The 12,140-nt window shown below is 36.1% G+C and overlaps 1 protein-coding gene across 3 annotated transcripts; it reads right to left on the bottom strand.

Moving 5' to 3' along the window:
* Positions 1-5: 5 nt before the first annotated feature.
* Positions 6-4,880, bottom strand: LOC126601706 (cyclin-dependent kinase C-1-like). 3 transcript variants are annotated; one of them, XM_050268452.1, is made up of 13 exons: positions 4,677-4,880; positions 4,073-4,154; positions 3,790-3,880; positions 3,643-3,702; positions 3,368-3,477; positions 3,209-3,281; positions 2,994-3,114; positions 2,763-2,880; positions 1,927-2,066; positions 1,768-1,825; positions 1,239-1,309; positions 1,014-1,103; positions 6-838 (listed from the first exon to the last, which is right to left on the bottom strand). In XM_050268452.1, the coding sequence occupies exons 1-13, from the start codon at positions 4,784-4,786 to the stop codon at positions 316-318; spliced, it is 1,647 nt and encodes a 548-aa protein (XP_050124409.1). In that variant the 5' UTR covers positions 4,787-4,880; the 3' UTR covers positions 6-315. The 3 variants fall into 3 exon arrangements, with proteins under 3 accessions (XP_050124409.1, XP_050124408.1, XP_050124410.1); XM_050268451.1 differs by having other exon boundaries at positions 3,613-3,702; positions 4,677-4,879; XM_050268453.1 differs by lacking the exon at positions 1,014-1,103 and having other exon boundaries at positions 3,613-3,702; positions 4,677-4,878.
* Between the last annotated feature and the right edge of the window lie 7,260 nt (positions 4,881-12,140).

Here is a 12,140-nt window from a genome sequence, read left to right as displayed (position 1 = left end):
AGAAAGAAAACAAAGGAAATCGAGCATCTTATTACTTGGGGAACTTATACAAAAGCAATGCATGCACAAACTAGTTTGAACCATCAGGTTGGGTCCTATAACGGCAACCATGTCAGCAGGGTTAGGGTCTACAGTTCTGTTTAACGTTTCATGGAAAACGTTAGGACCATATGGAGGAACAAAAACGACTCCCAAAAGAATGTACAGCCAGATTTTGTTTCTGCGACATTTTAACCCTAACACGACTGTGATTCCATAACTATCTTTGTTGCATTGGTATAATCTCCTAATTCCATGCATTGGTTCCGACTGTCACTACTTCCGACCATACTGTTGATTTCGTGTACTCACACCTCTATCAGCAGCAGGAACTCCATATTGACTGTTTTGGGAATAGTTTGGAGGGCCAATTCCATAACCAGCGGGGGCGCCTCCTGTGCTAGGAGCACTTGGTCCACTCCCAGCATATGGTGGAGCACGTCCTTGGGGTGGATATGGTCTGCCACTGTAACGTCCTGCTTGATCTCCACGATTCATATGGTAAGGCCCACTCTGGTTTCCACTGGGAGGATACCTGCTTGGGCCTCCAGGAGGACCGTGCGGCTTTCCATAGTGGTGGTGGCTAGGTCCAGCAGATAATGGAGGCTGGTTATCAGTCATCGGATGATGGGACCCCTGCAATTGTGGAGGAGCTTGCACGGTATGTTGAATGGGAGGCGGGCAATCATTCTTATGAGAATGCTGTGACTTTGATCTCTTTGATACGTCTTCAGTTTGATGCTGCTGCTGCTTCCTTTTCTTTGTTTGGAATTCATGTGACGATTCATACTTAGGCAGGCTGTACAATGAAAGACAAGTACAGGTTAACAAATATATAAATACGAAGAGAAACCTGGAATCATAGGCATTCCAAAAGACCTAAACGACAACTCAAATTCCCACAATGATGGGTCCAATGCTATGCCGCCACTTTCAGAAAAAGGGACACGTATTAGGCTAGTAGGTGACCAAACCTGGTTAGCGATGCACGTGTGATGAGCAAGAATCGCCTAAATGGAGTTTTGGAAGTCAATGAAAAGAGGAGCAAAATACAAATTGTCATCCTGGGTAGGCACAACACAACTGGGTTTTTATCACCATCTGTGGGGAACTGTTCGTGGGACGGACAACTATTGAATGTACCAAGTGATCCAATAAACTCAAATGGAATACAGACAATTTAAAATAGCAAAACACACCTCTTTGGATCACAGGGTAAAGGGTCAGCCCAGAAATAATCTGCATTCAGTGCTTGCTTCGCGGTCCATCTCTACATAGGAGACAATAGATAAGAAAAAGATTATTGAAGCACCCAAAATTTAAACCCTATACTACAGAAGTGTGTGGAAAATTTCTCAATGTACATTATCAAATTCATTCCTCCACAGTAGCAGCAAATGTGGCCAAAAGGCTTGATTTTCAGTTAGTGATGATCCATAATGTTGGTCGGTATACAATTATATTACTTTCCTTGAAGCCTCCTGATAATGTGCATTATATGATTAATCATAATCTTCAAACAAATATTCAGCTCAACTATTTGTTTGAGCCAGTATATATTTGAATTCAGGTTTCCATACCAAAAAATGGCAGCAAATGAATTATGCTAGTATGGCTAATCTACTAAAAAAACATAGCAAAGCAGAAACTCCTCCGATTCTAGAACACATTTAGACTCGGGTATACTAGAAAAATAATTATGACAAGCATGTCCAATTTAAGCGGTACCTGATTTGGATCAAGAGTTAATAAGTGGTCCAGTAAATCCAAAGCATGAAAGTCAAAACTGAAATGGACATAGAAAACTAATGAGCATACAGAATCAAATAGCTTATGACATTAATATTCAATCATAGTACTTATAAAACTCATCAATTGTTTACTTACTGTCCGAAAATTTCCCCAACACATCGTTTCATGGTTTTTGTTGGCTTGAGATTATTATACCAAGGAAGTTTTGAAACATCTGGCCAGTTGATCTCATCAGGTGATCCACAAAGCTCGAATATCTTGTTCAGTTGGTCAGGCTACAATAAATATGAATAAAACATATATCACAAAACTTAGCCTTGTGAAATTGTTTGTCCATGTCCCCAGATCTATGTGATTCACAAATTTATACATACCAGCAGAAACATAACTTCAAAATGATGAGCAAAAAAAACATGCTTTACTATGAACACAAGGTTGTCACAGCAAGGCACACAAATGTTTCCAATCCCTAGTCATGTATGTCTTTTATACTTTATAAAACCACCAAATTCAGAAAAAATAAAAATAAAATAAAAAACAAATTATCTTGATTCTTGAACCAACCACATATTGCTGCATCATAGTTAGACACCTCAAAACAATTAAACATAAAAAATAAAAGTCCTGGTACAGCCTCTAATAGGGCACAGCAAGGACTTTTACACCTTAGGATGAAACAAGTTGGAAGAAAACTCCACCAAACACATCCTTCGAACACATTCTCCTCAACAGATATTTGATTTTACTGTGCATATTTCCAAAAAGGCATTGAGATCTTAATCTTTGATTGCGGAAAAACAGTGCATATCTTTCAACAACATACAGTGTAACTAAATCTGAAGCAATCTATAGCTAATCGAATTAAGACCTCGCAGTTTCACAATATTAGCCAAAATGTAATGCAAAATGTGGTAAAATCATGAATTCTAGAACCAATTATCTGGGTAGAGAAGAATGACTGGCTAACTAACTTCATTTCTTCCTTGTAAAATTGGCTTTCCATGCAGGAGTTCAGCAAAGATGCAACCAACAGACCACATATCAACAGCTGGACCATACTTTGTGGCTCCAAGCAGCAACTCCGGGGGCCTGCTCCAATCATATCAATTTTATGCACTGACCAAACATCAGGCATACTCCTTAAATGAATCAATGCTTTAGCAACACAAATTTCCAATGGTAATTATGAAGGAAATGTTTACCTATACCACAAAGTAATGACACGATTTGTAAGATTTACCTCGTGGTTACTACAATAATACTTTGCAAGCCCAAAGTCTGCTAGCTTCAACTTCCCCTCATTATCTATCAAAAGATTAGAACCTGCAAGAATAGGCTTTTTATTCCGATATAGCTCCTGGTGCAACATATTAACAATTCTCTCCAACAAAGGAGATGATATAACTTGTTAATTAACCTTTGATGTCACGGTGAAGTACTTTATTAACATGACAGTAATGGAGCCCAGTCAATAACTGCTTCATATAACACTGAAGAATACAAGGTGAGAAAACTGTTAGTAACTTGATGTTACAGAATCTTCTCTCATCCAATATTCTAAAAAAATATCTAATACCTTTACTTGGGGAACAGTAAATGTCTGTCCAGAACGAACAGTAAGGCCTGTCAGATCATGATCCATGTACTCAAAAACCATATAGATGCCACCCTTGGACTTACTAGTATCTGTAATCGATAAAACAAATGTCAGAATAACCCCCTCAGACAAAAAATTGATACGAAGTGACACTCTCTGAAATCACATACACAGTGATGTAACACACACAACTGACTAGGATTTCATGCAACAGATTTGTGTACCTTGATTCTCTTGCTTATCCCTTTCAGGACCTTGATTCTCTTGCTCATCCCTTTCACGACCCTGATTCCTCAGCTCATCCCTTTCGGGACCTATGAGCAAAACATAACCAATATAAACGTTACAAATGCATAAAATTGTGATGTGAGATAAAACATCAATGATAAAAACAAAAGTACCTGCAGAAGTTACAATCTCCTTCAGCTTAACAACATTTTCATGATGAAGCTTCTTCAGAATTTTAATTTCCCGGATTGCTGTAATAGGGAACTATATAAACAAAACAAAAGTTCCGCAACTTATTATAGGATGTGAAATACGTGCGTACCACAATGTGTGTGTATTTACGTAACGGAGTAAGCTTGGGTGTGGTGTACGTAAATACATAAATACACCCGTAGTTTCACAAAATCCAAACCAATTTCTGACTTATTAACACATGGTACATGGAAAGAAAAATACCCCTTCTTTTTCATTATCCATGCGTATTTTTTTCAACGCAACAATTTCCCCAGTTCTGGTTTCTCTGGCCGTGAACACTTGACTGCAAAAGAACAATCATGCAGGAGATGAATTAAGAAAACCCCGCACAAGTATTTGCACTTCATCATGTAAAAGCATATTTGCTTTTGCTTCAGATTAGACATATTTGTTTGAAACAAAGAAAAAAACATCAGACATAATTTCCACACTCTTGGACTTGTGTTTACATCACCATTGTTGTATTAAAGAACCTAATAATCTCTACTTTTAATCAACTTTATTATTTAACGATCGAGATTAACTACTTTTCTTAGTTTTTCTTCCCATGCTAATACTCATACAAACTATTACCAGAAAATACTAACGACGACAACAACCAAGAACACAGGATTAAAACCTAATTATAGCAATCATGATTTCACAATTTTACCCAACATATTTCGAATTTGTCGATTTACAGATAAATTTTCATATAATCATGAATTATTTACATACTTAAGTTCCTAATTAGTAAAGGGGCAATCATTGTTCATGATTAAATTTAAGGGAGGAGAGAGAGCCGGAGGGAGAGAAAGAGACAGACCCATAAGTGCCTTCGCCAATGTGCTCGAGTTTCTTAAAGCAGTCGACGCTTCGAGAACCCAACGAAATTAACGGTTCGGTGTTTATCTGCCCAGGTGCTGCCGCAGCCATCGCTCGACACAGTTTCCAATGGCTGCCGAAACTTCTTCGGTCGAGAGAGATAGACAGCTATTTCCCTCTCGACCCTTGAGAAAGAATATTATTTTGATTTAGAGTAAATTGTAGTAATTATTTTTTAATTTTAACTCAACTAAAACAAAGGTTCTTTAATTTTTAGATTCTACCACTTCTTTTTCATATTATTTAAACTAAACATTTGTAGGTTTTTAAGTTTTGATTAAACTTTTAAAAATTTAATCAGGGTGCTTTAATTTATGTCCACATCAGCATTTTCTAATTTAATTCATTTATCTGTTACCAATGTATTTTTCTCAAAGTAAAAGGATATATCTCCTCATTTCCAGTTTATCCTTTAATATCACTTATTAATTCTTAATTATCTCCCTAAAAATCAGAGGCCATGTTTTCTGCCTTTTTCGTTTCTCTCATCCAGTTCATCAAAAGAGAGATACATGCGTGAAGACTTTTGCAGGGGAGAGAGAAAGACATAGACATAGACATAGACATAGAATAACTACTAAAAATAAGCTGCAATTTGTTAGGGGATAACGATCTATTTTATTGGCTTATGAATGTTCCGCGATCTTTATATCCACCATTATTGAGTATGCACACATATTGCATCTTGTATCTCTTGACATGGATCACCACAATTTATTTTTCAAAATAAAAACGTACCGATATCAAATTAAAATGTACCAATATCAAATTAAAACGTACCAAAGTTAAATTAAAACGTACCAATGTCAAATTAAAATGTACCATGCAATTTGAAACATACTCGTGTTCAAGTGAAACGTACCCACTATAATATCTAAAAGGAAATTGAGTCAATCGAAGCTAACTTTCCAAATGTACCATGGTACGTGAAAAATTATGAAAATATCGGTACAAAGTGCGGTAAAACAAAAGGCTTACACTTTAGTGTCAATATTCAAATTTGAAGGTGTACAATATATCGTACCCCACCATCTTCGATGGCAATTTGACATTGGTGTGTGCTATCAATTAATACGGTGTGGAGTTGGAAGAAAAAGGTACGTAAGAAGTAGAAGCAAATATCAAGTCGTTTTTTTTTAAATTGTAAAAGAATTTCTGTTAAAATTGAATACTGAATCATAACCACTAGAGATTTTATAGCTAATTGGTAAAGTGCAAATAATGGCAAATCGTGTAGTTTTGTAATACGTGGAACCTAAATTGTAGGAAGATGTTTAATAAAAAATCTAAAAGGCATGGATGTTTAATCTCAAAATTTCAAAAACTAGGCATCTGAATCGAAACAGCCCAAAAATCTATTACCATTAGTTTCTCAACTTATCAAAACGTGCAACTGTGGTCTCTCAACTAAAAATTCATTATCATTTGTCCCTCAACTTTAATCCAACTACAGAAACAGTCCCTCAACTTTAACCTAATTAGAGTAATGGTCCCTTAATTTTAATCTAATTGTAGTAATATTCCTTCTAACACACCCTGACCGAGGTCAAGGCATGCTAGCCGTCACGTGAGAGTGACGTAGCCATGTGCACAATGCGGAAGCGATAAAGATAGCAACTATACGAATAATTAAAAACCAGATTAATATAGTGCACTACTAGCAGAGAGTGATAGGAATTAGTTACAACCGTATACACTCCTGATCAAAGCATAAAAAGTCTAGGTGCAGTCCAGTAGGACAAGTACTAGTTACACAATACCAAAAATGTCCTACTATTAATCAAATAGGTCAGAACTGCCGACGATCCCGAGCCACCAACAGTAAGCTTACTTAAAACCTGGAGAGGCTCAAAACAGATAACGTGAATGGGCAAAAACAAATGTTTTAGAAAATCATTTCATTTATCAATATACTAACCCCTCGCTGTAAAACATGTATTATGTTTATACCATACTTAGGGTCTCCGTATAAATACTCGGAAGACTCAAATGTAATTATGTAATAAAGGAAGGGGCAAATATGTAAAAAGGGAAGGAGCCCTTATTCTATAAAAGGGCCTCCTCACCCTTACAAACCCTAAGGCTCAGAAGCCTCCTCACCCCCAGAGGCCTCACTCTCATCCTCTCAAAGCTCTCACTCTCATATTCAGAGCTCTCTCTCCCTCAGAAATACAATATCAGTGTGGACGTAGCCCAAACCTTGGGGTGAACCACGATACATCTTGTGTTATTTATTTTCTTGCAGATTCACGACCAGATTTACGTTGTTCCAAGACCCCTCCGGTTTTGTGCATCAACATATTATTTTCCTAGAATCAAGATATAAGCATATACATATATGTATCTGAAATCATATCAATTAAGTTCATGCTTCATAGAATCATATTCATATGTATGCCATGCCAAAATGTAACAAAGTAAACAATCTAGGTAATAATAATTTCATAGAAATATGATATGTTAGCCGGAATTTCTGTGGTAGTCTGTACGGCTGAATTCATAGTTCAAACTCAATCTAGCCGGAATCACTACTATGACTTATACGGCAATATACTGCACATAAGTCGGAACCCCTAGATAGGGTCTGTATGACAAGGTTGGGTGTAATATAATTATGCTCAACTCTATTCTTTCATAATAGCCAGGCAATAAATCTCTAGTCACCTACGAGTCGGAACCATGAATAAGGTCTGTACGACAAGACTGTGCACTTAAGTTGGATCCAATATGAGCATATAGTGCGGGAGGTGACGTAAATAAACAGGCATGTACGTCATATCTCTGACTAATTCACAATCATCCTAGGTGCAGCTTTATGAGCTCAACATTACTTAATTACATATCACATCATCGATGATTCACACAACCAAACATAACTTACTTGAACTCACTTGTGCCTCCATAGCACCATATATATATATATGCAACCATGCAATGCATATTCAAAATATAGAAACATTTGGCATATTATTTCTAAGCATACTTTCCTTAAAAATGCATTTCTGGGAAATATATCAAGTATATAAGTATATACTAAAAACAAAAGCCCACTCACTGGTATGTTGAAGGGTCGTAGTCCCCGAGTCGCCCGTGGATACGCTCGTCCTCGGGATAAGTCTCACCTATATGCGAATTAACTATAAAAACGTTATTTTAAAGCAAATATACAAAACTAGCTAATAACTTCTCATACATTGCTCAATTTTGGTATTTAAATATACCAACGTGACCTACACAACCTCACGAACATTGTGATATTTTTAGATAAATTTTTAGGTGGCTTACGTGCCCCCACGCGTCGGGGAGGGCACGGCCTCAAGGGTGGCCCACGCGCATCATCTTCAACCTCCAGACGCCGGAACTGTGTCATCAGCGCCAGATTCTGGGCAGACCTGCAACTGTCCATTTCTCACTCGTTTTTGCACCATTTTTTACGTATTTTATACCAAAATGAAGCTCTTAACTTGTAGAATACGATCACTAATTTAAAGTTCTAAAAGTCACGAAATCTCACCAGAGAATTCCAAGAAAACCGGCCAAACTTCGTCCACACGATCCCGACGTCCAAAACCTTCAAACGAAGCACTCTGAGCTTCCTTGGGACCTCACTAAGCTTCCTACAAGCTTGGATTGTCCTAAAACATAACCAGTTAAAAGTTCGTGAATAGTGCTCAACTCGGAGCTTGAATTTTCAACGTGATATCGAACGAGTTCTTACCTGAAATGGGTACCTTTGAACTCGTATGGTCCTCACGAGCACAATGGTACTAATTTTGGCCACGATCTGTGAAGTTTCAAGGGACTTGGGTGCTTGTCCATACCATTTCGAAGGAGAGAGAGACTCCGAGAGACAGAGAGAGAACACGGGAGGGAAGAGAGAGATAAAGTAATGTGGATATGTGTGTGATCCAATCTACACACTAATCACAACTAACCAAGGTTTAGTTCTCATTGGCCCCAAAAACTTAAGAAAATAATTATATTGGTCCACTTCTAAAACCATGTCATATATGACTCATCTCAACGCCCAATGGCATTCTAGTCTTTTCACACCTTCGATAAAAGTATTTCGGAATGGGCTGTGACACCTTCTAACATAACTCATTTTGACAAAATTCTGACGAAGTTGACAAAAATGACCATAGCTACATGTTTTGATGAGTTGAGGTATCCCAATTGTCGTAATGGTCCTTCCAACATAACTTATTTTGACAAAATTCAGACGAAGTTGACGAAAATGAACATAGCTACACATTTTGATGAGTTGAGAAACCAATTGTAATAGACTTTTAGTTGAGGGACCATTACTCTAATTTGATTAAAATTAAGGGACCATTACTACAATTTATTCTTTACTCAAATAAAATTATTTGATGAATCCTTCATCGGAAGGAGGATCAAAAGACACCTATTTTGTAACACACATTTTGTAACGTTCATTTTGAAATTTTTTTCAAGAATCTCAATAGTTTATATTTTCAATTCATCATTTATAAATGATCTATGCCAAAAAAAAAATTAGACAGATCTAAAACTATTAAAACATTAATTTGTAAAAAAATATATATATTAACGAATACGATTTTATAGAAAGCAAGACTATCAATTAATTCAATGGTCATATAATTTCAAATTTTTGTGATTTTTTATAGATGAGATCTTTGAGGAAAAATCTAAAAGATTCACGCGTAATCCTTAAAATATTTTGTTACAGAGTAGGTCCTACAAAACATTTGTGAAAATGTGTGTCAAAAATGAATGTATGTGAAATATTAGTCAAATCAGAAATATTTAAGACATCTAATTGCGTTTAAAGAAATTAATAAATACTTTGTTATATAAGAAACAATGAAATTTTATCTTGATAATTACGTAGGCAAATGCTTTGGGATTGAATTGAATTTTTGTAAGGATGATCTATGAATCGATACTTACAACATAGATTGTTCAGATCGTTGAAGTTTGATGTGGATTTACCCCGACACCTAATCTCCATTTTTTGGAAAAATGGGGATCCCTTTGCATTAAAGACTTGTATATATATGGGAAAACTTTTGAAATGTCATATGAACTTGTTCATATTTTTCAATTTGTCATACAAACTAATAATTAAGCAATTTACATACTAACTTTACAAAATCATTAATTTGTCATCTTATTCTAACTCCGTTAAGTTTTTAAGTCACATGCCTCGCACATGACTTGTGTTCAGGTTTATTTAGGTCATTTTAACATCTTTTTCACAATTTTTTTACTTTTCTTTAGTACAAACACTTATATTTTTTTTTTGTGCATATGCATCTACAACTCCATTTATAGCACAAAGCGTCAACCTATTTCTCATTTATAGAGCCCGTATGTAATTATGTCTTCGTGACGTGCTTAAATGCAAACTTCCACTTGTGTATCATTACATATTTGGAATAACCAGAAGAGAGTGCATTGCATGATCATTTCATTGCTATCATATCAAAAATATTGTTCCATTGCCTGAGAACCCTACAATTTTTTATCGAATACAACTTAATAAAAGGGAAGTAAGGCATTAAAATGACTGAAATAACCCTAAACATTAGTCATGTCCGAGGCACATGACTTATATTTAGATAAAAAACTTAACGGAGTTAGGAAAAGATGACAAATCAATGATTTCAAAAAATTGGTAAGACAAATTGCTTAAAATTTTAGTTTATATTACAAATTGAAAAATGCTCACAAGTTCATATGACATTTCAAAAAATTTCCATATATATTGCTTAGTGGTTTTGGATTTGTCTAAATTTTTGCAAAGGTAATTTAATAATGAATTGAAATATAGACAGCTAGGATCCTTGAAAAGGGTTACAGAGTGATCCTTACAAAGTGTGTGTAAAAAAAAAAAGTGTTTTATGATCCTAACCCTTTAACATATATAGTCAATTGTTTTCGCTATACTAATTATATGATTTATATTGTGAGCATAATTTACTGAACAATTGTGGAGGCCATAGAAAAAGAGAAAGGTGCGGCAATGGAGAATAAGAAGAAGAGAGAGATGTGCACTTGTGAGTGTGTTCTATTTCACCCCATTGTGCCTTTATTTATAGTAGTATGATAGGTAAAAACCTTTCCATTTAGGATTACAACATTTAATGGGTAATCTACTCCTAATAGGAATATAAGAGATATTCCAAGATATACTAGGATTTACACAATCACATTCCTAATCTAATAGGATTGCAACACTCCCCCTTGAGTGTGTAAATACTCAAGTAAATGACGCATCAGGTCTTCAGTGATAAAGCAAGTATAATTGATGAAGTCGTCGGCACAATGAGTGAATGCGAGTCTCATATCAACGGAAGAATGCATAAAAAGTAAAACTCACAAAACCTCGCTATGGTAAAACATAAGGTGGGAGAAAAACCCATAGTCTAAGAAGAAAAGTGAGAAGTTGCATTAAGTCAAAACTATACGTCTTTTGGACGCAAGTAGAATAGCTCGCAAATGTATGATCAGCCCAGGATGGGTGCCTCGTTAAAACCTAGTTAGGTAGCAAAACCCAATAGGAAAAATGCTTCTAATCGTAGGGAAAAAAAGTACATTAAGATCAAGTGAGTATACTTCTGGATATTCCCCTTGAGTTTGACATAACTTCCAATGAGAACTACAAGCATTGCATAGGATAGTTAGGCATACCAATTCCTCGGACAAGCTTCTGGAAGGTTAACTTCGGCAGTGACATCATGTAGAGGTCGGCAAAGTTGTCTGGGATTGGCTTGCATGACTTCAATCTCCTAATGCTTTGCTGATGTAGATGTAAACGCAATATGTCTTGGTGTTGACTTCGTTGATGTATCATGGCTTGATCGGGTTGATACATGCCGCATAATCTTTATGGATCGTTGTTGGGACTTAACGATGGATGAAAACACAGCAAGTACTTCGAATATGCTCAACAAGAACTCCTAACCATGTCTCACTTATGGCATAGTGAAGTAAGGTGAGTCTTGGAACGATTCGAAGATTTCGCAACTAAGGTCATATTGTGAACCTCCAAGATATTACGATATCCCTAACAAAAAAGACATAACCATTTGGGGATTTTGCCTTATGCGGGTATGATAAGGAACCTATGTCAGCATAACAACAAGGCAAACATCATTTCGAGGATTAGGGGGTTGGATCCATTAAGATGCGTTGGAATTTGCCCATGTAGTGCATTCAGGGTAGTCTTTAATACCAATTTAGTGGATGCGTGTAGGCGCGATGCTGCATCTTTACCAAGATCAACAACCAATGAGATGTCCTGTCTAAATACAATGCGCTAAGTACAACGAAAAGCAAAGTTGAACTTTAGATATGGAATTTTAGATTCCATAACCTCTTCAAGGGTCTCATTTGTATATAACGTATGGATGATCAT

This window comes from Malus sylvestris, chromosome 15 (assembly GCF_916048215.2).
Source record: "Malus sylvestris chromosome 15, drMalSylv7.2, whole genome shotgun sequence".
Lineage (NCBI taxonomy): Eukaryota > Viridiplantae > Streptophyta > Magnoliopsida > Rosales > Rosaceae > Malus > Malus sylvestris.
The sequence above is the reverse complement of the archived record's forward strand: the minus strand, read 5'-3'. Positions and strand labels throughout refer to the sequence as shown.

What these genes read in the sequence shown, in the direction of transcription:
- LOC126601706 (XM_050268451.1), bottom strand. Translation starts at nt 4,786, where the DNA reads ATGGCTGCGGCAGCACCTGGGCAGATAAACACCGAACCGTTAATTTCG. An exon ending in ATTGGCGAAGGCACTTATGG is followed by an intron (nt 4,155 to 4,676) that starts GTCTGTCTCTTT and finishes GTTCTTTTGCAG; the next exon opens with TCAAGTGTTCACGGCCAGAG. An exon ending in TAACTCTTGATCCAAATCAG is followed by an intron (nt 1,310 to 1,767) that starts GTACCGCTTAAA and finishes TCTCCTATGTAG; the next exon opens with AGATGGACCGCGAAGCAAGC.